The sequence below is a fragment of the Carassius auratus genome, chromosome 15, assembly GCF_003368295.1.
Source record: "Carassius auratus strain Wakin chromosome 15, ASM336829v1, whole genome shotgun sequence".
In the NCBI taxonomy this organism is placed as follows: Eukaryota; Metazoa; Chordata; class Actinopteri; order Cypriniformes; family Cyprinidae; genus Carassius; species Carassius auratus.
The window spans coordinates 8,218,972-8,244,870 of NC_039257.1; the positions used below are offsets into that span (position 1 = coordinate 8,218,972).

Sequence of the window (25,899 nt, forward strand, 5' to 3'; positions counted from 1 at the left end):
CTATGTTTGAATTTTAATGTGTTTTTTGTTTTTTACATTTTCGGCTGGTTTGAAGTATTTCTCCACTTCTGCAGATGTTAAACTGACATACATGGATATCTTCCCCTGGATATTGACCACCATTAATGTGATTAACCTGCATTTAATATGCAAAATAAACACTTATGAGCAATAGCTTCCACGCTTGTGGTGAAACAGTAGTGAAATCACAAGTTTTTGCTTTATTCTACCATGTACAAACTTCTTTACCGCCCACTCTTTCCATCTCCAAGTTGTTCATTGTTTTTGTATCCTTCAGCAGAGATAAGTGACCTATCCCACAATCAATAAGCCTGATCAATACGCTGGCTCTCGTACAGCTATGAACGAGGAGGCGTAGGTCTTCTGGTGGTGAAAAGAAGCTACACTTGATGTTTTTTCCCCCTCATTTACCTCAAGTTTTACTTTCCCTATACTCTCTTCCTCTCAAAGCGGCTGTTATCTGCAATGAATTCTCCTTCATGTGTAAAGACCGCAAATGTGTGAGCAAAGTGAATCCAGAGTGTGATCGTGATGTGGACTGCTCCGATGGTTCGGATGAACAGGGATGTGGTAAGTCACATTTTTAAATATATTTACGGTGTTATTGCACAATAATTAAGAACTAGTTGATCAAACCACACCTGTGCTGTTATTCAGAATAACAGCACTGTTGCTCCTGTGATCCTTATTTTTTTTTTTTATTCATTTTAAATCTTTTTTTTTATACATATTTAAAAAAAGACACCAGTCGACTACCAACAATAAAAAGGACAACTTTTATTAACATTTCTTTGAGATGCACAATAAAATTTATTTCAGACAACCCATTTCATGAAACTTAATTAAAATCCAATTGTTATAATTGGGTTTAATTTTAAAGTAATAGATTTTTATATGGGATATATGCAAATCAGGGCTGTCAAATGATTAAAATTTTTAATCAAATTAATCAGAATTTTCAGTGGATTAATCAGGATTAATCACTATTTGCAATTACACCGGAATCCTAACCATTTTTTTTTCTGAAATGCATACCAAAAGAAAAATAACAGGACACAGATAAATTATATTCATGTATTGATTCATCAATATGTGGTTCTTTTTTTCTGAATTTCGAAAGTTTAACATTTACTTAAATCAAATTTACCTGAGCACTATATCAAACCATGCCAATTAACTACAGATAGTGTAAGAGTTTTAGGTGAACCAGTGGTTAAATATAGCCACATATCTATGAAATTATGCATAGAGAAACTCAAAAGAATGAACTCAGAAACACAAACATGCGCCACCATCACATAAGCAGCACTCTGTCTGGGCACTCTTGATTTTGGGAGGTTTTCATTTGCTCTGCCACAATACTTTAGGATCGATATTTTCACATTCTGAAGGCTTCAAGTGAGAGTAAAACCAAGTAAAAATGCATATGCTTTCCCAAACAGCTGTAATTTTCGCTGCATTGCATGTATGCGTTCTGCGCATGCAAAGTGTGAAACACAGGACGCTATAACAGGAAGAAGCTCCAGCGTATCAACTACCAAAGTCGTCTCTGTTTATCGAGCTTGGCATGAATGTATTTGAGAGTAACTGAGGTAAAACCTTAAGCTTCTTCGGTGTTTTCGTCGCGGCACTCGACGCTGTTTTTTATTAACTTGAGAATTCAGAGATCGACGAGACTTTCCTAACCTGAATAATTTGTCACACTGAGCATGCGTGAAATGCGTTAAAAAATTTGACGTAATTAACAACAAACAACTAATTAACGTCGTTAACGCGCTATTTTTGACAGCCCTAATGCAAATACAATTTTGCGAATATACTTTAGGTCATACCGCCCACCTCTAGTGTTAATGAGCTTCCCAGTGTTTTCACAAGCTTTTGGTGTTTCGATACATTTAAGAGCAGTTGTAATTTCCAGAAGTTACTGCATCATCAACAATGTGGTAATTAGTGTTAAAAATTCACACCAGAGCCCTAAGCCTTTATACTTTTTTATGAAACCTTACATGACATTATTCTTCTTTTACAGGCCTCAGGGTTGCTAGTTTCTTTTTCCTTCCTCATTGTGTTTTTATCAGCCAGCACGGTTCGTTCCTCTATATTTCTGCCTTGTTATGATTCTGCTTGAGTCCCGCTAAAGGTCGACGGTCCTGTGAGTCAGAGCAGATGCTACGAGAAACTCGCCATCTTTCCGTGCAAACAGTTATGCAGTTAGCCCTCTGATCTTATCCCTGCTGGTCTTGTTCAAGACCCCCATCACCCCTCATCTCAGCATGCCGATGCTAGCCCTTCCGTTGTCTTCCTTGAAGTCTTTGTGTTTGAACCGTTTCTACAATTTGGTTTCAGACTGTGGAGTCCGGCCATATAAGCACAACCGTATTGTGGGTGGGCAGAACGCAGATGTGGGTGAATGGCCGTGGCAGGTCAGTCTACATTTCCAGACCAGCGGACACGTTTGCGGCGCATCCATCATCTCCAACAAATGGCTGCTGTCCGCTGCCCACTGCTTCATCCAGCCTGATCCAGCGTGAGTCGGTTTATTGCATCTCTGTAATTTCTATCTATGTAGTTGATGATCATTTATCACAGACATAACGTTTCTCCATTTGCTTTGTGCTCAAACATCATCAAACATCAAAGCCTAAGCTTGTGTTTATTTTCATTGGCCAGCAGGTGGAGCACAAGACACGCAATGCAATCATACTTTACCTTGAGAAATTGTTCCAACGTGTCTCTGAGACTGAGACACTAAAGCTGAATTGAAAAATAATTCACTCTCCTGAGCTATGGTTTCAGCATGAAATCAAAATCGACCCCATTTACTTTCTTAATAAACATTTCTGGTGTTATTGTGAATGATGCGTTGGTGCACAAATGTTTGTTTTTAATCTTTCATCAAAATGTAATAACCTGTTCCGTCTCTGAAATGACTTTGCAATTCGGCTGCAATCACCAAGCCCTCTTACATGTCAGTCCCTCTTCATATAGATGTCCTATGAAACAATGCATATAGTTCTTGTCATCTTTCAAAACAACTTACCTCTAAACATGAAATTATACATTATTTCAGCAAATACAATTATCAGATTATTGGTATAACCTTTTCCAAGCTCTTTGGTGTTTCAGTGAATTTTGAATAATTGTGATATCCAGATGTTGCTGCATCATTGGCAATGTGGTAATTAGTGTAAAAGTTCACATTTCCTTAGATTTCCTGTCAAATTACCAATTTGAAATGCCATTTCATATTCACATTTCATAGTAACTTCTAAAACAACATTTGTGTAGATTCTCCAACATCCTCAAATTAGATATTTATGTAAGCAAATACAACGTTTAAGCTGTAACATTCACCTGTAGCGTCTTTATTATATAATCATTTTAAGATCATAAACTTCCCAGTGATTTCACAAGCTTTTGGTGTTTTAGTGAATTTAAAACCAACTATAAAGTGTGGAAATGTATTCATCCTGGGATTTGCTGATTTAGAATGCTTTTGAACACCATTTTATGATTGTTTTTCAAAGCATCTGATTTAAACGATTAAGCTGCAAAACAACATTGTGTCTATCGCCAACAGCTACAAACAGATATCCAACTGGCTGACGTACAGTGGTCTGCGGGACCAGAACATCCAGGACTCTGTTCAGAGGCGCACTTTGAAGACCATCATCACCCACCCAAAATACGACTCCATGACCTACGATTATGACATCTCAGTGCTAGAACTGAGCGATCCATTGAACTTCACCAACACCGTGCATCCCATCTGCCTTCCAGCACCGACTCACGTCTTCTGGGCCGGGAGCGCCTGCTTTGTTACGGGCTGGGGCACACTCCGAGAGGACGGTGAGACAGCTTGTGTGCCTGAGGGCTGAGTTCCTTTTTCCATGGGATACCTTTTGGAATTTTACCTCACGCGTTCAACATTTGTCAATCAAATGTCTCAATGTCACACAAGTTTTGTTCTAAGATTTTGTAGAAGCACATACAACTTATTGTAATCAATGTTTCAAACACCCATTATAAGAAAAGATGCTCTTTGTTATTAGATTTCGTTCTCATAGGACTAATGTTTTATGTATGTGTTGTAGGAAGTGTTGCACAGATCTTGCAGAAAGCGGAAGTAAAGGTGATTAATGATACAGTATGCAACATGGTGACTGAAGGTCAGGTGACCTCTAGAATGATGTGTAGCGGCTACCTCACTGGAGGTGTGGACGCTTGTCAGGTAAAAACATTCCTGCCTTTTTTATTATTATTATTTATTATGAAAAGACACAATCTGATATATTTTCATTTGTTCTGGGACACTTGCAATATATGCAGAAATCTGTATTTATTTATTTTTTTGATGATAAAGTGCCTTGGACTGTCAGGTCAAACTATTCTTCCTATTAAATTCACTGAACAGTGCATGTTGGGCTGTATTTGCCACTATTTTTTTAAATTGCCATTTACAGACTCAAAAAAAAAAAAAAAACAACACCCCCCACCCCAGTTACGAGTTTGAAATCTACAACACGTGCAAAATTACACGTTTATTGAATGTTAATGAATTCAAGGTGGTTTAGATGCATTGTCAAGCCCAGAGTCTTTTTAGTCCTGTTCTGTTCGTTCAGAAACACCTACAGTACAAATATGACATGAGCATAATGCCGTCAAAGTGTTCTGCTAATGTTGTTGTCTTCCTGCAGTGTGTGTACAGCCTCGTAGTGGAGAAGATTAATTATTCTACCTTGTTCCCTGATATTTAAATGAGCTGATTTCCATAATTTCCACTTCTATCTCACTTGTAATTCATCTTGCTTTCCTCTTCTTAACGCTCTGTGTGTCTTTCTTATTCTGGGTGTAATCTTCTTAGTGTGCTTTTCTCTCGCACAGGTTCCGGTCTTGGTCTTGTGACTCCTTTCTATCTTCCTCTCCAGCTATAGGAGCTCATAGATTTTGTGCACGTTCTCTCTCCCTCTCTCTCTTTGTACTTTGCTTCATCCTTCTCACCCTCTGTCATATTCTTTCATTCACTCGGTTGTTTTGTCTTCCTCTCTCTCTCTCCTCTCACCTCCCAATTTAAATATGCTTTATTGCCACGTCTGTTTACATTGCAATATTGGCAAAGTAATTAAGAGCCGAATTGTATTACACGCAAAACAAATCATTCAGGAATAATAGTAATGGAATGAAATGACACAGTAAATAAGCAGCTCAAATTAGAGGTACAAAATAATAAATGATAAGTGATTACAATAATAATTAAAACGTTTGCAATTGCGTAACACGCCTTCCTGTTTTTCCTGTTTTCTTTTTTTCTCCTTTTTCAATTTCAAGCACTTTATTGGCATGATTTATTTTATAAACAATATTGCAAGGCATCAATACACACGATAAAAAAATAAAATAAATAAATACAAAATAAAATGATCACAATATACTGTACATTTGAAAAATGGAGTAAACATTCAGTGATGCATTAAAGTACATTCCCTAGAATATATCGACAGGCAGCTCTTGAATACAGTCATCAAATGTGTTTAGTTACATGAGTGTCCTCCATGCATTTTGTCGGCTTTTGGAAAACGTGGAATGGTGTTTACAAGTTTTTCTTTTGGCTTCCACAGGGAGACTCCGGCGGTCCTCTTGTATGTCGTTCCGATGTTGGCAAATGGTTCCAGGCTGGAATAGTGAGCTGGGGAGAAGGCTGCGCTCGGCGGAACAAGCCGGGTGTCTACACACGTGTCACCAAACTGCGGGACTGGATCCGTGAAGTCACAAACATATAGTGAAGCCTGGACCTGCAGTCATACGACAACCAAAGCAGAAGAACACATGTTGAGTGCCATGAATATTTAGTACAGTATGCAAGCCACCCTCACAAAAGCAAAAGTGAATACAGCTTTGGTCGACATTCTTTGTAAGGAAAAACACTTTCAAATTGAAATTGCATACATTTAAGACCTCCTGGTCATTTTCTTAATAGCATTTTCATTCTGTTTGGTTCTTACGGCTCATGAATGATGTTTTTCATAGCGGTATCAATCTAAAGTTGTTCAACTTCAGTCAACCATATAAAAAGGTTCATAAAATACTTGCAGATACCACTATAATGAGAATATATATCACTGTGATGTACTGTTACACTCCAACTCTTTACCAACTCTGTCACGCAGTTGTAGTTCCATCTGATTCCTTGAACAGTAACTTCATAAATGGCACTTAGAGCTCAAACTGTCATATAATGAGCCAGCCGGCACTTATGACCTGCTGGAAGTCATGTTGTTATCTTTATGAATTTGTTTCGGTTTAAAAAGTCTTTTTCTTATGCTCTAAATGTGCCTTTGTTCAGAAGACTGGACCCTTGTTTCAGGCTTTGGAGATGGCTTCAATCCCTACAATTTTCCCGCCTTTAAGCGAAGGTCAGAAACTTCTTTGCAATCTAGAAATTTCTGTAAGCATCCCACTCAGGCTGACCTTCTTTCCTCACATCTGTGTGATCTCGCAACCTCAGTGTCAAAGCTCTGAAATGGAGGATTAGGTAAAAATAGGATATTTCCGTCGTCCATTTGCCAATACAACCAAGGCCAACATAGGTCACACACTTTTGCTGCATGTTTAAGTTCCAGCCAATCAATGTCAAAGCCGTTGGCTGAAACAACCTAGCAGGATGGTCTCTCCTTCAAAGAGCCCCGAATGTATCGAGGAATCTATACCGCAGGTTCCTCATAGACTTGGCAGGTTTCTTTCCCATGGAAAGTCCACTTGCTTAGTAAGATTTTTAGGCTTTGTAGTGACTTAATTTCCCAGGAGGTACAAGAGATGTTCGCTGTATTTTAAGAGATGTCAAGCAATAGATGCTATATTTATGTACTACAGAAGTTTCATTTAGCATCATGTGCAATTTGACCTATTGAGGGCTTGTTAGACTTTCATTTTAAGAACTGTTTTTAAAACCGCAATGATTATGTATGGCTTTGTGTCTGGGTGACTAAATGCGCTTTGTATTGTTAATGTAACTGAACTTCTTGGTTTTATATTTAATATAACAATATGCAAGTGTTTTAATGTATGCAAAATTTATAATGTTTTATTGACAATAAAATACATGCTGGTTTAAAAAAATTTTTTTTTTCCTGAATAGTGTTTTTGGTCATTTCCAATTAATTTCGTTTTCCCCTCAAAATGCAAAATGTAGTAAAGAAAACTCAAAACCGTTTCAGCAATATTAATCATTGGCCTTGGCATTTAACCAACATCAACATTGCCATCAACAATTATTTGACCATAAATCGGTGCTCTCCTAATGGAAAATTAAACAAGAAGGCATAACAAATCTCTTTTCAGTTGATACAAGAGAATCCATAGCGTGTCTTTATTACAGATGTTAATCTACTTTTGTTTTGACCTTGCACCAATTAAAAAGCTGTAGGTTTAAGCACTGCACTCTGCAACCATTGTTTTAAATGGTTGACCGAGTATTTAACATTGGCTAATTACACACCAGATTTGACCTTGTATGAGCTTTAGATTAGTGTTCAACCTTTTATATCATCTCCAATCGATGTGATAACTCTTGCATTTGAGCATATTGCACTTTAATGCGGTATCTAGGCAACCAAAGGTCACTTACTACCTAATGGAAAATGTAATCAAATGATCGAAACAAAGCATTGTGGTCAACCAAATACATGATTGAAATCAGGCTAGCCATTTCAAACTATTTTTTTCTATACATTTCCATTTCACCTTTTGTTGTCTGGCCATAGTTCACGGATCGTCTGATTGATTGCTGAGATTCATCTTGCATTTTCATATTCAAATTTCGATAAATGACTGAAAAACCGCTGGGGATGCTGGGAGAGGTGGCGCGCTCGGTGAGGAATCTTTTTAGCGAAGGTGTTTTGTTGTTGTTGTTGTTGGAACCTGGAATTATTGAATTTGTATTAGTAATACGTTCATAATCCGTCGATGTATCACCTCCATACGACCGCACGTTTGGCGCCTGTTATCTCTATTTAACGTTACGTCAGAAAAATATTCATTTTGTTTGTCAGGAGATTAACTTAGATAAATAAGTATACGTAACAACGAACTTATCTTTAATAGGTTTCATAACATTTGTACTGTATCTTACCAATATGCTCTGGTTATCTCAGTCAGTAGCTTATTGGCTAACCTAGCTTGTTAAAAATGTCAATTGGTTCATCTTTCCGCTATTAATGTTATATTATTACGAAAACTTAAAAAACATATTGCATTTCGTCCATAACATTCTTTTAGACACTCACTGAATGGACTTTGTGCCATATGATGCCACTGACAGTTTATGGATAACATAGTTTGCATTTTATATTATCAGGTTTGCACATTATGCAAATTCGTTCTTGTTTGGGAAATGTTCGTTGTATGCCAGGGATGACAGCTGAAGGAAAAATGACCCTAAATTTACCAGAGTAGCCATCAGTTCATTTGTTTAATGCTGAGCACGTGTTTATGTCTTCAACACTCCCTGCGGTGAAGCCCGGCGTGACATGATGAAATCTGAGAGACTGGGGTGACACGACAAGATAATGTTGTCACACAACACCCGCTCTGTCAGCGCAATATTTGGTTGCGTTGAGGGAGACGGCCTGTGCCTGCTATGTTTGATACGCAGACAGCGGGAGGCTTGGGAATCTCATCCGTCTTTATTAAAAACCCTGCTGTCGCCGCGGGAATAAGAGAATCAACATAGGCATCACTGCTAATTTATGTATTCATCAACTCGGCAGCCCCGGTATTGTTTGTCCTCATTCCCTCATGACATTTGACGAGACCCAGCGATGTGTGCCAAACTCACTCCAGTCAGAGCCGATCTTATTTGAAATGGTTTTATTTAAATATAAATATGTGTACAAAGTTACAAGCAACAATAGCTCATTTTTAGCAAATCAACTTATTTGAAAGTTATTTAAAAATAAAAGAAACAGAAGGAAAAGATCAATTAGTTGTGTAACGCCTTTCACCTCTCCAAAACTGATAAGTAACATGGGGGTAAAAACCGTTGTGAACCAAATGAAGTCAACTCAAAGATAAAGATAAATGCATTTTATAATATAAAGGTACTTTACAATAAAGCAGCTTACACGCTGTACATTAAGGCTTATATAAAATATAAAAATAAAGACAAGCAATGTTTTATTTCACCTATCTTACAGTTCATTTTGACGTTTTTTTTATCTTTCCAAATGGAGCCGACCATTCAGGCTCAAAGGAAAATGGCAGTATGGTAACCTCTGAATGCAGGTATCCAAGATTGAATAGACATAGGGTGCAGTAAGCGGTTTCTCACACAAGGAACAAACAGATGAGAAGAAATGCTGAATACGTTCACGTACACACATCATCTGCATGCAACAGACAGGAGTGAATTTCCCAACAATTTGTACAGTCATTGAAGTGGCTCTAAGTGGATATGGACGGTACTGCATTTCACTTGCTATTTCTTTTTTCAGTTTTTTTCTTCTATGTAAACATGTTGGTGCTACCTGACGGTGTCAGTCATGTCAGCATGACATAACAGTCACCTTGGCACACATTGTATTTATAACATACAGTGGTCACATAAGGAACATTACAAGATTATTACTGCACGCCACAAGGTCATGCTGTAATTTAGGTTTGTCGTACATGGCTCGACTTAAGAAACCGTGGTCCTGAAATGGGCTCTACTCTGAACTCCGCAACAAATCCTTGAGAGTATAGCTTAAAAAGACCGCACCTCGAAATTTGATTCTTTGGGGACTTGCCAATCTTGGTTCCATCAAGCAAACAGAAATATATTTTAATGGATTTTGTCCATTTTTTCTATACCAAAGCATTCCAGATTCCAGTTTCCTGCACTGGTCCATTGAGGCTTTACATAAATACTCTTGCTAGCCCAACATCAGTGCAGACTGCAGATAGAGCTTCTGAAGAAATGTGATTCTTTTCTTCTGCTCCTCTGCTTTGTGGATTGAACTTTGAGCCACTTTGTGTAAGCAAGACCTGTTGTCATTGATACAGAAATGTGCTTACAATTCCATCAGCATGCCAACAAACACTTTTTTTTTTTACCTTTTTAGATTTTTATAAGTTCGTGTCATTTTGATTGTTTCAGCCTAGTGTCACGAGCTTGTCCTCGTTTGCAAAGATTAGTTCATGAGGACACTGCCCTTCTCCACAGCACTGCTTTCCTTCTCCAAGATCTAAAGGGGTCAATGCTGGAGCCTTTTTTAATGGAAATACAGTGCCATAGAGATGAATTGATGGACAATGTCCAGTAAAGTTCAACATTTGGACGAAGAAAATCAGTAGCTTGATGGTGACTTCCAAGCTTGGCACGTTGTAGTTCTTTCTTCCATCGATCCAACATTCACTTCAAGATAGCAATAAAGCTTTTCCGCCTCTTGAAGCTCAGTTTAAATTTTGCTTAAATCCCTCCTGAACCCATTCAGAAGAAAGTCCTTGACCATACACTTAGCAGGTCTTCGAGGGAGCCATCACACGTGAGTCTGCATGCGTTGCTGCGAGGGCCGCCCATAGTCAGACTGCTGCGACGACACCTGTGAGGATGCGTATGAGAAACGGGAGGAGTTGGACACCTTGCTGGCCTGGTCTGAATGCTCATACCCGTCAGCCTTCTCGAAGGATGCAGGTTTGATGTAGCTTGTGAAGGCACGGCCATAGCCCGCACAGAGTGGCTCCTGAGGATAGATGGTAGGAGCTTGCTGTTGTTGCTGTGGTTGTTGTGACTGCTGTTGCTCATAGGTGGTGCGTGTGGCAGGGGTTGTGGTGTAAAGCTGGGGGAAGTCATAAATCCGAGGCTGAGTGGACTGTTGGCCGTATAAGGGGCTCGGCGAGGGAAGCTGAGAGGGAGTGTAGACTGGGCGAGCATTAGGGACATATTCAGAGAAGCCAGTTCTTGTAATGTGGCGGTCCTCGTGAGCCCGCACATTGTAGTAGCCATTGGTGGGATCCTAGGAAGAATGAAAAAAAACATTCTCAGATGAATAACAGAATTTTGTACTGCATGAAATACATGCAAATTATTTAAGTAAGGTAATAGCTACAAGTTAGGCATTTGAACATGATCCAAGCTTGTGGTGTAATACAAATAGGATCTCAGCAGGTTAGTGTTATTAAGTACAATAATTTCCTCAAACCTTTGAAAACAACCTTTTGCTTTTATCAGATTAACCATCTGAGTCATGCTTTGTGAAATGTAATACCTTGATATCTGATCTCTCATCCTCCTCCTCTTCCAGCAGGTCGCTGTGCTCTGTGCGAGACGTTCCTGGAGACTCACTGCTGTTGGGAGCCTGAGAAGAGAACAGAGATTTGGGTTACAGACTGCTCAGTGTCTATGGTATGTTAAATGTCATGCGGTCATAATCAATATTGTCCCTAGTTCCAGATCTTCTTGTGAACAAATGATCAGTACACATGCTTTTTTAAGCATCTTTCGGCAAGATATAATAAAAGACTTTACTTTTAAAGTACGGCCTAATATTTTGTTTCCTTATTTAGTATCCCATTTCCCTCAGAAATCTGGTTTTAAGGCTGTTGACGTTTACATGTTTTTCCTGCAGCATATCAGGAAATAATTTTTATGAAAGAAAAATTGTATAAACACCATTTCTATCTAATAGGCTATACTAAGTTTTTCCTTTTAGTTTGGAGGGTGACTTACCATAGGCTCCTTCACATCCTCCTCATCGTCGTTTCCTCTGGCTGCATTGTGGTCGCTGTTTATGTTTTGTACGCGGATGTCGCTCTTAGACAGACGTGTGCCCTTTTTGCCTGGGTGAGGAAATAGCGCAGTGTATAGAGATTAATGAGGTGAACGGTGGGAAGATTTCCAGAGAGGTGAAAAGGTCAACACTGCTCCAGGCAAAGAGGTGGCCCCATAATTAACCTCTGTCTAGTTAGTTCGTTTGATTTCTACTGTATCATGTTTTTTTGAGGAGAGAATAAGAACTCTCAGATAACATCTGACCTTTGACCTCACCTTTAGCAGTGTGGCGGCAGCAGATGGAAACCAGGGTAATGACGCAAACGATGAAGACACAGCCTCCGCCCACTGATGCTCCAATGATAATAAGCAAGGGGAGGGCCTCTGCAAGGGAAACAAGGGAACGTGACTGAGATGAATTCTAAAAAACTATTAATTATATCAACCTCTTCAGTTGCAGGGTATGCAGATTATCCAAATTCAGGCTTTCCCGGAAATTTTATTACAAGTTGATTTTTAAATGTTTCTATTATAACATCCACCATGCATAGTTTGTACTTCTAGAGTCGTGACTTGGGGCAGTCATGGTCTAATTGATAATGAGTCTGACTTATAACCGGAAGGTCGCAGGTTCGAGTGTCAGGTCCAACAGGGATTGTGGGTGGGGAGTGAATATTCAATACTCTCCATTTTCAATACCATGACTGAGGTGAGACCTCAGTTTGTGTGTGTGTGTGTGTGTGTGTGTGTGTGTGTGTTGTTAATGTAAGGTTACAAATAAGTTTGGGGCTAAATTATGATCCAGACATATTATCAAAAGGTATGTCAGATCTCCAGCTGATTGAAGAAAAGCTCTCTGCTTGTCAAACGTTTTCTTCAAAGATGCTCTTTTTTTGAGCCACGTCCAAATTCAAGTGCAACATATAGAAATTCATCTAGTGTGATCCACAGTGGCATCACAGGACCAGGCTATTGTCTCTAATCTCTGGTGGAAGAGGGGTAACCAGCCCTGACACGCAGCGAGGCAGCCGACAGTAATCTAATTAGAGATTCCAGGAGATAGCACTGTCTGCCTCTCCAGAGACTTGGTTCTGCTGCCTTGATGCAAATTGCTGGCGAAGACCTTATTTTTGGTGTCTCCCAGTACAAAGGCTCAAGCCGTCTACCACGCTCTTAGTCTTATTTAAGCAAATTTAAGATGATGCACTGTGCATACAAAATGAAACGGTCAGTGAAGCGTCACATACCCCATGCCGTACATTAGGTCTTGATTTAATTCATTCAGGCTCAAAATCTATATCTTTGTTATGGAACCAATGTATTCATTAAGTGGACCATCTCCTGATTAAATGATATTGATTTGGTGGTGTATAATTAAGATAAGCACAGGGTTGCAGGGTGTTTTGAGATGCGATTTCTGCATAGAGCTGACTCAAACTGGATTACAGCTCGTCTTGATTAATCTTAGATAAAAGGCACCAGCTCTAGGTTGAACAAACCCTACAACTTACTGTCAGAGTTTTAAAATCAACCATCCTTCAATAATTAAAGCAATAGTACCACAAGAGCTTGGCCCATCCACAAATCTAAAACTCCTGCCACTTTTCTCACATTACTTTCAGTTGGCTTGCTTCTCACGCCTCCATTTTTTGACTCTCCAGACCCCAAATTTCCAAGAACATTTTCCAAACACTCACTGATCCACACTACTAGTCAAAAGTTTGGACACATTTGAGTGAATTTGTTTCTCACAGTCTTGACAAGCTTTTGATCTAAAGGTTTAAGCATAAATGCATGAGATTGTTTTTTTTTTTTTTGACAAATATATAGGAATTTCTTAACAAATGTACTATTTAATTTTTTTTAAATTGACGAATTGGGGGAGAGGGACAAGTATGAAGCATACATGTAAACTCCAGTTAAATACTGTTTTAAAGCAGGACTATTTCAAATGACCCAAAATGTAAAACAGTTTCATATTTAACATGTTTGATCATTACCTAATATCTGTATCTGAATGTCTACCACCATTCTAAAAGTAAAAATAAGTAATTAGCAATGTCCAAACTTTTGACTGGTACTATATTGCATTCAAATAAAAGGATGTTTTACACAGGATAATCTGGCATGAGGACCCCATACCTTGCTCTTCAAGAGTGACCAGTGCCGTGCCTGTACCAAAGCGGTTCCAAGCAGTGCAGTTGTACCGAAGCTGGAAATCCTGGGCCAGAGTCTCTGAGAGGATTAGCGAGGAGAGGACCCCTCGGTCATTGTGTACCGTCTGCACGGAAAACCGCCCTGAAGAGCCAGATGACAAGATCGTGTCTCCAAATGTCCACACCTGAGGAGAAAGAAATAGCAAGGTGTAAGGTGCAGCAAGTGTTGGTATTCTCACATTTTATTTAAGCATGATAAAGGGAATTGCAAAGACAATACACACACACACACACACACACACACACACACACACACACACACACACACACACACACACACATATATATATATATATATATATATATATATATATATATATATTTCTTTCAGTCTTTCACAATATGACCATGAACGTGTAAATAGTGTCTCATTATATATTCAAGCCTGGTCCAGCCAACACAACAGTTAAGGACAAACATGTAAAGATTTATCACCACATAAGTTAACGTTTAGTGTCATAAACTCAGTGTCAGAGATTTGAATTTTTCTTGTGCTCTTTTTACGCTGTCATGTCAAGCTGGTTTACCAACAGTATCGTGTCTCAGCTTGTGAAAAAGAGCTGTGTGAAAAAAAAAACGTGTGGGGAAGACAAGCAGCTCCTGTCTAGCAGCAGGTCAGTCTGAGATCTCAACGCTACTCGGGGAGAGAGAACAAGCCATTGTTTCTTTTCCTCACCTTTCTGGCGAAGAGGTGAAACAGCATGTCTGAGAAGTCCTCCCTTGACTGGCCTCAGGTTTAGAAATAATAGCCAATAACACCCTGAATCCCCACCTGTCACTGTTTCCAGGATCAGGAGGTTTTTTTTTCTTCATCTCTGATTTCTTCTTTGCATCAACTGCTTTCAGTTACCCTTGCTTAACTTCCATCTGTCTCGGTGCATCTCTATGCTTTACCCTTCTTCCCGATTTTTCTACAACTTAGATCCTAATTAACCACTGAGAGGCCTTCCCACGTACAATTGGGTCATGGGAGGTCAGTGATGCTAGGAACTAATTGCTCGCCGTTGGAAAGGAGCCTGCGGGGCTGGAGGTCTTCTCTGCAGACCCTGGCATTAGTGCAGTTCGCCTCTGCACGCTTGAGGGTGGAAAAGGTGAGATACAGGATCAGCCCTCTCATCGAGCGCTCTCTATTAGAGGAATGGGACTGTGTAGCTGTGCTTGTGTGTATTTGTGTGGGTGTCAGATATAGCAAGAGAGAGAGACAGGAGCAAGGAAAGAGGAGACTCGCATGAGATCTTCTTGGAGGGAGAAGGGAGCGTGAGCGTGTGATGTGCACACACCGAAAGCACCTGCTCAAGGGAAAGGCTCACAAACAAGCTTGTCAGGAATAGGGCTACACTAAGCATCAGATACCTAGGAAACGCACATACAGAAATAAGAGAATGTATACTTACAATCTTGTCAGGAGGAGGGCTGCTGCCCACTAGACACTCCAGCTTGCCCTTGGAATGCTTGACGGCCTGCTGCGTGGCCTCTGCCATGATGATGGGAGGGCCTGAAGTGTTGGTGTGAAAGAGAGAATCGTACTGACTAAGGGTGCTAATGAAAGCAAAGGAAGGCACAGAGCTGAAGTTCCTTGTGTATTCAAGACCAAGTGCATGAGTCATGTACATAAATAGGAAGCTCGTCAATTAGGGAAGCAATTCACTGATTAATAGAAAAACAATTACAGCTTTTGTTCCAAACCCTAGTAAACTAATCAAAAGCTGTGAACTCATGTGGTTTTGAAAGTGAATATATCATGAACAAAATTGGGAAAGTTCTGAGATAAAAAAGATAGCATTTAGTTACCGTTGACAGTTAGAGTTACATCTCTCTCTGCCACACCAATCCGAGGCACGATGGCTTTGCAGGTGTATGTCCCAGAATCCTCTTGTGCAACTGCTTTCAGCTGAAGGGTGTTACTATTGCTGAGCACCTGTTAAATAAAATGAACAAGAATAGCCTGGTCAGATCTGTTGCTATACCAAGACATTTCTTTCACACAAATGACCACAGATATAGGCATAGGGCAAGAGTTTGCCACAAACCACATGTGATTTATACCTACAGATTAGCACACACCAAGTGTAACTATACACTTTCTATCAAATGTCTGTATGACAGAGCGTTTCATCCAGACAGTGTTTGTAATATTGATATTTTTCCACTTCCCGTTAAAGTCTTATCTTTCCAACGAGTTGTGGAATAAAAATCATTACAGCATGTCAATATTTCCACAGGATTAAGATGGGAAGATTGTGTAGAGACGCTGATTTTTTTTTTTTTGTTCCAGGCAGATCAAGCCGTGGCCCTCAGAGATGGTTATTACCATTAGCACCAGTCATCCATTCCGTTGCTTGTGCCTCACACAAGAGAAAGACCAATGCCACCAATACCAAGGGGAAAGCATTGACTCCGCCTGTAATTTCGTCTGCAGCAATCTTAATTACTGTCTAAAGCGCTCCAGCCTGGGTCCTCTGAGTCAACCCACTGCTCTAATTAAACCTACGACAATGGCAGTGTGGAATTTTCCAGTGTGTGAGCAGATACTTGTGCTCCTTCGCCCCTGGTGCACTGGTACACACACTGCGGACACTTTTTAGAAGCCACTGATCATTAGAGCACCCTCTTTTCCTTCCCCTCCTTCTTCCTCTCGACGCCGCCAAACTGTGATTAATCCGTTTAGCACTCGCCTCGATTTTTCTTTCACCAGCACTCATCGAATTAGCCAATTAATCCATATCTTGTGGCGATGAAGTAAACGCTCTACTTGTGGATCAGATCGGCCCATACTCAGGAAGGGCTGGGTGGAGGGATGTAGTCATGGCAAAATTAACTGATTGCCTCATCAGAACCTTCTGGCTTTTCAGCCTTAGCCTCCCACTCTCTCTCTCTTTCCTTCCTCTCTTGCTTTTTGTTTGCTTTCTCAGGCTCTTTATGAAATCTAATTAAGCAGCATCAGCGAAACACTTACAGCAGAATAGGCTGATGCATTTCACACATCTACTGGAGCTAAACTTTGATTTTAGGCTAGCAATCACTTTACCCATTTGCCAAACTCCTGTAAATGTGCCGTAAACAGAAATGTCATCCATTAACCATCCAGCTCTGAGCAGAAAATCATTTTATCTTTCCTGTAGAGACAGGGGTTGAATTGGGATTTTGGAGGTGGGAGATTCTGGTGTCCTAGATGAGGTGACGTGGACTTGATCAATGAACGTTTTTTGGCTGAATAAACTTGCTTAATGGAGATGGAATGTGTGTACTGGGCCAAATAAAAACTCGACTTTGGTAACAAACAATTGTCAAACAAAAGTTTTTCTGAATCACTCCAACCTAATCCTTCCATTCCCTAATGAAAACCAATATGCATCTAGAACTCATAAAATTATTCAAACAGGATTGCTGTGACAGTTGTTGAACAGACGGTGTGCCATATTCAGGAAGAAGATAAGAGGTCACCATACCACAGTGGAGCCTTGTTTTGTCCAGGCCAGAGTGAGGGGAGGGTTGCCCGTCCATGAGCATGTGAAAGCAGCATCCATCCCTATGTCCACTATCTGGGGTTTTGGTTCGGTCAGCAGCTTGGGACCAACTAAAAATAAAAGATGTGGATTCCCATTTTGTTTTAGTACATTTGATTCGAGTATGTCTTTGTATGAACAAAACAAAAATGAATCCCATTATAATGTACCACTAATGTGGGAGGTATGTATGGCTCTATATTTTTGAAGGAAACAATGTGACTTTGTATTGTTTCCTTCTTACATATATATGAACATTTTTCGTGCAGTGCCTTGTTTATAATGTTTATGTAAGAGACTGATTATAAGACTGTTAGACTGTACCAAAGACTATAGAATACCCAAGATGTGTAACTTCGAAATGTAAACTATCGAAATGGCTGCTCTATCGAAGAATTTGATGTTTCCCATTCAAAGAGATAGAAACTGCACTTGTGCCCGAGAGGCATTTCAAAGATGGCCGCCGAGTTAGCCACAACTAAAATATGGTGAGTTACAAACTGATCTCATTTATCTGTTTAGTGTTACTTATAGTACAACATCTCTAAAGGATATCTTCTTGATTTTAAGGACCTTTTTCATTTCCTTCCTTGAAATGAAAGACAGAGGAGAGAAATACAGACTGAACATCTCCAATTTTGCTTTGATATTTTATTATGGAGTTGGATGACCACATGGGTACTTACATTGTACATCCACCAAGGTGCTGACATTAGTGCTTCCTACTGAGTTGGACACTTCGCAGGAGACTGGGTCTGTGAAGTAAGAGTGGTCTACAGTCACCTCCAGGCTGTCACCATTGGCCTCTGAGATAGGAACCCCACCTTTGGACCATCTGTTTGCAGCATGAACATGAAAATGCATTTATTAGATTCACTGGTACATTCTTTGTCATGTTTCACCTTTTATAGTTACAACTATTATTAACACCAAACACTGAAGCAACTGTGCACACAGCATTTGATCTGTAATTTATATCCAATTTGGGATTTACCCTCAAACCTAAATCTGATGGAGTGGATAATCTGGGATTATGAGTCTGTTGTGATATTGGATGTGCTTACCTGTAACCTGTGATCTCAGGGTTGGCAGAGGCAGAGCAGATGAACAACACTTTTGCTCCCTCCATCACCGTCTGGGGCTGAACAGAGAGAGTCACAGATGGAGGATCTGGAAGGAAACACGCAGGATTAGATTCACTGCAGCAATAGAGGCTTTACAAATCCTTCCCAATGACTTTACTGCCAAGCTCCAGGTGTGTAAATCTAAATCACAATCCTTTTTAAAAATCCATTCCCCTGTCCAATTACACATCTTCTTTACCATAAAAAACTTGCATGAAAATAGACAATTGTACAGTGCCATGTAAATACATTTAAACCAAGTCTCACATTTACCGAATCACTAATCTTGAAATACCACTCTCTGGTATTCAAGTATTCGCTATATATATATATATATATATATATATATATATATATATATATATATATATATATATATATATATATATATATATATATATATATATATATATACACCACATAATCTGCATCGCAGAAAAAAATAATTAAAAACTACTCACGCTGAACACTGATGGTAACTGAAGTTTGGCGACCTGCAGGGGCGGCTGGGTTTAGGACCCTGCAGGTGTATGTACGTCCAGAATCGCTGTCCTCAGGCACCATGGGAAGCATGCTAACCGCTGTTTCTCTCTTTCCATCCTCCATCAAAGTCTGAAAAGACAGTGAAACGGTGTGAAACCGGTTAAAAATTGAGACACTATCAGTGCTGGTGGAACAAATTGCTGCAGCTCTCTGAAAATAGAATGCCTCAATGAAATGTTCTGAAAATAATGTCAAAGGCAGCTCTTAAAAAAAAAAAACTATCCATCATTTCTGTTACGTGTGACACCTTCTGGATTCAAATAAGAAGAGACATTTGACAGACAGTGTGGCTACTACAATGTTATTTCGCCCTAATGGTTGGTGTACTTCAGATACAAAACACACATCTTGTTATCACTGTTAAAATCACACAGATATGATAATCCTAATCTAATTGTTCTATATTTCCTGATGCAAGTCCTAATTTAATAAGGAATTCCCATGATGCCCGTAATCCCATTTGAGCTCAAGTCTGTGCCAGCACCGCAGGCTGAGCATTGCAGTGAATTAAAGCCGCCATCAGTTTAGTGAGACAGGTGAGCGTCTGTGTTTTACGATGTTGCCGGGCCCATTTTGCCTTTAGCACGTTTTCACAAAGATCTGTCTATCAGCTCTTCCTGCTGCACATCATCTTCGAAATCTATTTATTGTGTGTGAGAAATCAATACGCTTAAGTGGGGAGAGGTGTAGAGTCTAGGCGAATTGCTGCCCGCTGAATCTACAAGACAGCCTTAATGGAGGATCAGGCGCAATTTTAGGTTTTGGATGATTGGAGGGGGGGAAGACACAGAGTGCTGTACTTGGGCTGGAGCATTATGGGAAGACAGTTCCCTGGAGAGCCTGTCGGGCGAATCGATGGCAGGTCACACACTTAACCTCCGATGCGCTGAAAGCATTTTTACGCTAGATCGAGTCACGCCGCCGCCTGTCATCAGCCTTACCACTCACTGTCCTTTTCTTATTGCTCATCTGCTCTCTCCCACCGACTTGCCCCCCGTCTACCTTTTTCACATTCCTTCACTTTGTTCTTTGTGTCTTCATGTTGCTTTCCATCCCGTTTTCTCCTCCAGCTTAAATCAAAGTGGCTTTGAGTACTCCACCTCGCTCTTAAACAAGCTCATCTTTCCCTCATCTGCTTTCCGAGATTCATCTGTCTTTCTTTCTCTCTCTCTCTCTCGCTGTTCTCCTCTTCCCTCGATTCACTGCTGGCTCTTGCCCCCTTAAACGTGTCGTTTAGTGTCGTTTAGCGTGGTCAGAGAGCATGACAAATGTGACACTTTCACAGTTGCAGCCGGTTCATGCTCCACTGCACTTCCCATTGTGTTTCGGCATTGTTGTGGTGGATTTCCCCTCTCATCTCCCACCCTCTCCCTTTCTTTTTCTTCTCTCACTCCCTCTCTCCCTCCTTTGCTCTTTCTCTCTCAGCGGAAACTGTATCAAACGCTTATGCCTGTCTGAGCTTTGACATGCTCCAGTTATGCTCGAGTATTAGAGCAACAGCGAGAGTGAGAGAAAATAGAGGCACAAAAGAAGGGTAGGGTGATGAGGATGAGGCGTACAGAGATTGAATTGCAACTTTGGACGTTCACTATGTGGTGGAGCTAATCTAAATGACAGGTAAGGAGCAAGACAGAGATCCTAAGTTGTAATCAGCTTTAGTGACTCTCACGTCTGCCATAAAGACTGATGTGTCCACAGTCTCACCTTTGAGTAGATGGCATCATGCATTATCTCTCCATCTCGGTACCAGGTAATATCTGCGGCAGGTTTGGCTCCAGATGCCCGGCATGTCAGGTTATGGGGTGTGTGAGCTTTGAGACGGACCACTGGCCCTCCATCCACTATGGGATCTGATGGTGGCACTGAAAAAGAATTGGAGATTTTTTATTATCTTCAAGAAAAAACATTAAAACTACATTATACATTTCAGATGTGGACGTCTATGTCAGTTCCACCCAATTAGCCTGAAATGTACAGGTGTCCAATCACTATGGGAACCCACAAGTGGCATACATCCTAGCATATGCTACATGTACTGTATTTTCATATGTAAAGCCATACCCTAAAGCCTTCCTGACTGCAATGCAGAATCATTTAAATCTGCCAGTTTGACCTATAGAGAACAACCTGGTAAATGGACAGATAGATTGAGAGACATTGGCTTTCTCTGAAAAAAGGTTAAGATAGTACTCATGCCCTTTTAACATGGCTGAGATTGCCATTATGAGTCTATTTACAGGCGCTCTGCCGCAGGCCCGTTTCCTCTGAATTACTGATTTTTTCATTTGTTTGCACGCCTGTGTGAAAGCCTTGGGCAAATAGTGTCAGCCACCATTTATGATGGTGTCCATCTCACAGCATTCACAGAAACATGCAAAAAAAATATGGTACATATACTGTGGCACATCTGCCTGTCCTGTTCCTTTTCTCCGAACCAATTTCTGTTTTTGTATCCGAATTGTCAGAGGTCTTTTCGCTGGTCTTGCCCAGGCGCTAATGGAAACTGTGTGCGAGGTGATTCTAATTTCCATGTGGATTCCCTCGAATGCACTCCTGCCGTTGACTTCTTTGACTCTGTTGGATTGCTTTGGTTTCATCCGGCTGCATTGATTTCCCCACATGCCCCTACATCCACGTGCACACATGAATGCTCACATACACGTGCAAACACACACACACCTCATTCCCTGCACACAGGAGCTGGCATATAAGCTACGTTCTGGTCTGGGATTTCGAACAGTGTGGCAAACATCGGCAGTTTGCACAAAGGCTATTGTTGTAGCCCTACTTTTCTTCGGTGAGTCTATGCGGCTGTGCCAACTTTGTTCAATCAGAGGCAGAATTATTTTTATTGTGCAGTAACAAACTTGGCCTTTCTCGCTCTCATAGTGCTAAATCTTTAACATCTCATATTTTTAGCCCTTGAAATGCTTGCACTGCAGGGGAAATCTATGTTTTCCAGGTACTATAAAACACGGATGTGTCCAAGTCGGGCCACCAGGTGTCAGCAATGTAGCACTGAGCTAAAATCCCAAGGTCCCCACCACCCCCCACCCACTCTCGCTAAATGCCAGAGAATATGTAGATCAATCACATTGCGTTAATGTAAAAGCAGCCCTGCAGTTGATGAATTCCGTGAGTCACTGTAGAATGTGCTAACTGTGCAGACTTTGACTTTTAACCATTCACGCAAGTCATTTCTGACTGCTGCAATCACAATTCCTTGGCCCTTCACCGTGTTAAGTGTCAGTAGGCTATAGAGAGAGAGAAAGAAACAGTGAGGTGGGGTTGGATCATTTTCTCAGTGTTTCTGTCGACTCCGTTTCGCTGTTTGAAAAAAATGAGTTCTGTTGTGCCGTGATTTAAAATTGTGAATAAATAATGAAGGCTTGACTTATGATTGCACGGGGGTGGGATCTCTGAAGTGTTTATTTGGAGCAGAGAAATTTGCAGTGTTACGCATTTGAGGCAGTATTTTAAATACTGTTAATGGAATTGGGGACTATGAGGAATGCTCTATTCCCCTGCTATTAATCAGCTGCAGGAGAGTTATATCGCAGTGGTTTCTTCTCACTCTCAATCACACTCACTCACTCACTCATATCAGAGTTCTTACCCAGCACCGTCAGTTTGGCTCTGTGCGATCGCAGCCCAGCCTGCGTGGCTTGACACTCGTAGACCGCATCATCGCCAAGCTCAGCTGAATCGATCACCAAGCTGTGCTCTCCTGATAGCGGGTCTCCCATCAGAGAGTAACGTACCCAACCTGATCCGCACAAAAATCACTGTTAGAGATATACACACACACACATTGCCATCACAGATAGGGCTAGCTTTGAGACACTATTAAATGCACATTAAAAACTTAAGTCAGCGGCAACATGTGAGATGCCTGGCTTATGAATCTAGTTAGCATAGACTAGCTTCACTGTCCAGGTTGTTGCCTTCAAAACTGCTGGGGAAATCATTTTAAATGTCAATGCATGACATGAGCGGTGATTGATTCTCCACCTCGGCCCTAGCAGACGGCTGAGATGATTAGACAAATTAAACGCTAGTTTGCATTAGCCGTGGTGTTTGTTTGCCTTCCCATTTCTTCATTCAATACAGCTGAGGAATTGAGGCAGTGACATTACTCAAACACACATCCGCTGCAGAGAAGGGATGCTGCCCTTTACCTGCCAATCTATGATTGGTTTTATCTCCCAGTTGTTAATTGGAAAGAAAAAGATGAAGATAAACGAAGACTAAGCCTTGGTAAATCGACTTTAATAAGCATTGTGTACCTCCTGGGGGAACGGCATCATTTCTGCCTTGCTACTTGCTCTAAATTTGGTTGACATATAGGAAAGTGGGTTTCTAGCTAATTACAAACCAGTGCACCATTTAGAAGCACCTTGAAAATAAATTGAGTTGACTTCATTTTTTTCCTTGTTCAATTCAATTTTCAAAGCCGACTCAGTGTTAAAAAAACACTGTTGAATGGAAAGACTCACTAACTTCACTCAAGCAGTTTTTCCTTGTTTGTTTGGGCCACATAGAATTCTTACCGGGTAAGTCTCGTTCACCGCCTAGCGCCAAGCCATCTTTGGTCCACTGCACCATGCTCCGGTATCCCACAATCACACAGGGCAAGGTGACTGATTGGCCAGCAACCACTACTTGGTCTTGGGGCTGCTGGGAAAAGTAGGATGCTTGAGACACTGCAGGAGGAAAACACACACACACACACAAAACATTAATACATTGGTTGCTGTTTGATATTGTGATGGAATATGTATAATGAGCATAGTTGATCCAAGTAGCTGATCACAGACTGTCCACATACATACATACATACATACATACATAGGTCTGTGTGGACCCCAATGATGATGAAATTTACATCAAACATTGTAAAACCGAAGCATCCTTAAGGGCTTATGACTTTATAACATTGTTCAAATGCAATGACAGGCTTCAATCTACCATATATACCATATCAAAAAACTGGTTAAAAATGCATGCCATAGCATTTATTCTGTTTGAGTTTTCCCTTAAATGTAGAAGTGCCACTTTTCTTTGTATCATTCTGGCTCTTTGAAATGGGCCAGTAGCTAGTTGGATCACCATGGTAAACTGCAGCAAGACTCTCCCTCCTAATGCCGAAGCCTATCTGTCATTTTGCTCTAACCAGTCCAGCTTTCAGGTCAGTGATTTTGTACAGGGAGAGAGATGGGAAAGCACAGAACACATTAGTGCGATAGTATATTAGCGCTGAATCAGCAAGAGCCATTCCAGCTCACATTCACCATCTCTCTGCAGCTGGTAATACTCTTCCAGATACACAATGAAACACAATTTTCCTTGCAGTACCCATGCACTGGGCTCTAGGAACATATTACCCTTTTACACTGATCTAAAACCACTTTGCCTACCCAACACACTCTTTTAAGTAAACTTCAGACAGGAACCACTTTGGCAAGTTTACTTGAGTTTATTGAACACAATTTATCTTTGGCGGTATGGTTCCTTATGGGGGTTCTTGCTCCCAGAATAATTGAACATACCAGAGCTTTAACATTAACCTCCTGAAACCATGAGTTTAGAAATACAAAATTAAGACTTTTAATAAAGTCTTTAAAGTAAACAGTGATAATCATGTAGATGTGGCAGTGGTACGTCTATCCTGTGGCCTGGTTATGAAGATGGGTGGCTCTCAGCAGTGAGGTCCATACCAGCTAAGATTTTGGAAGCTTTTGTGATCTGAAACAAAGAAGACGATGTGCTCATGCTTATAATGGGGAGGGAGGGAAGGTTGTGAGCCGTTGAGCATACTTACCGAGCAGTAGTGCCACGTATATATATATGTCCCGTGTATAATAGGAGAGTGGTAGTGATTGGAGCGATTTTAACAACTGGTCACACGCTGTGCTATTTTTTTTTATTTTTTTTTACCAAGACCAGCGAGTGGCATTTGGTTAACTGATTGATGCAGAAAAGGCTCATGTTGCATCATCTTCCGGTTAAAAAAAAAAAAAAAAAAGTGAACTCCGTAACACATTTTACAACAGTTTGGTTTTCTGCAATTGGCAAGGGGTCTAGGCGTCAGCTGGTCATGACTTATTTAACTCTTTCCTATGCCCATATGGCAAACTGAATAGAATGACATGGAAAACGATGTCCTGTTGAGCCAGAGAATCTGTTACCACTTCCCAGGGTGGGGGAAGTGGTGTTTTTTCAGTAAAATTGTATGTTAAACAATCAAAGGAGCTTTCAGCGTCCCATGAGAGCCATCCATAGCGGGCTGAGAAAGGCACCTGCTGCCTCACTGCCTTCCCTCTATTTAGGCTTTGCTGTCATCTTTCTTTCTCCTTTCTAAACACTTTTTGCTCTGTCTTTTTTTGCCTAATTTGCATAGAGGCTCTCCATCCTACTGAAAAAATTTGCAATAAATGCACCCAGACTAAACAACAAACAGCCTTCTCTCTCTCGCTATCCCAGTCACTTTTATGTACACACACAGCCTTCTTACACACATTTTTGTGTTTCTCCATTGCAAAAGCTTCATGATTGGATCCGGTGCATCATGAGCCCTCTTGAAAGTAGAAAGATGGCAACCAGCCAGAAGTAACTAATCCATTCACATGAGATTTCAGAGAAGGTGAGGGGGGAAAGGAGAGGTTTTAGAAAGGGAGGGCTGTTACTGGTTCTTCAAAAAGAAATGAACTGCCCCTCCATTTTTTTCTGGCTTTCCTCCTCTT

The 25,899-nt window shown here is 40.6% G+C and overlaps 2 protein-coding genes across 4 annotated transcripts in view; one reads left to right on the forward strand and one right to left on the reverse strand.

Moving 5' to 3' along the window:
• The window catches only part of LOC113114944 (suppressor of tumorigenicity 14 protein homolog), a 31,661-nt gene extending 24,539 nt beyond the window's left edge, over positions 1 to 7,122 (forward strand). For all 3 annotated transcript variants that reach the window (XM_026282071.1, XM_026282070.1, XM_026282072.1), the window contains exons 15-19: positions 472 to 591; positions 2,368 to 2,548; positions 3,602 to 3,870; positions 4,116 to 4,252; positions 5,640 to 7,122. In XM_026282071.1, the coding sequence (XP_026137856.1) occupies positions 472 to 591; positions 2,368 to 2,548; positions 3,602 to 3,870; positions 4,116 to 4,252; positions 5,640 to 5,801 (869 nt within the window). In that variant the 3' untranslated portion in view covers positions 5,802 to 7,122. The remainder of the gene's footprint in view (positions 1 to 471; positions 592 to 2,367; positions 2,549 to 3,601; positions 3,871 to 4,115; positions 4,253 to 5,639) is intronic.
• A 1,747-nt stretch (positions 7,123 to 8,869) lies between these two features.
• LOC113114945 (kin of IRRE-like protein 1) overlaps positions 8,870 to 25,899 on the reverse strand; it is a 43,826-nt gene continuing 26,796 nt past the window's right edge. The window contains exons 2-15 of the mRNA XM_026282073.1: positions 23,707 to 23,859; positions 22,773 to 22,922; positions 20,861 to 21,018; positions 19,075 to 19,225; positions 18,554 to 18,659; positions 18,176 to 18,324; positions 17,433 to 17,560; positions 15,775 to 15,901; positions 15,378 to 15,478; positions 13,910 to 14,108; positions 12,044 to 12,151; positions 11,726 to 11,835; positions 11,265 to 11,354; positions 8,870 to 11,012 (exon numbers count right to left, since the gene is read on the reverse strand). Of these exons, the coding sequence (XP_026137858.1) occupies positions 10,536 to 11,012; positions 11,265 to 11,354; positions 11,726 to 11,835; positions 12,044 to 12,151; positions 13,910 to 14,108; positions 15,378 to 15,478; positions 15,775 to 15,901; positions 17,433 to 17,560; positions 18,176 to 18,324; positions 18,554 to 18,659; positions 19,075 to 19,225; positions 20,861 to 21,018; positions 22,773 to 22,922; positions 23,707 to 23,859 (2,207 nt within the window). The 3' untranslated portion in view covers positions 8,870 to 10,535. The remainder of the gene's footprint in view (positions 11,013 to 11,264; positions 11,355 to 11,725; positions 11,836 to 12,043; positions 12,152 to 13,909; positions 14,109 to 15,377; positions 15,479 to 15,774; positions 15,902 to 17,432; positions 17,561 to 18,175; positions 18,325 to 18,553; positions 18,660 to 19,074; positions 19,226 to 20,860; positions 21,019 to 22,772; positions 22,923 to 23,706; positions 23,860 to 25,899) is intronic.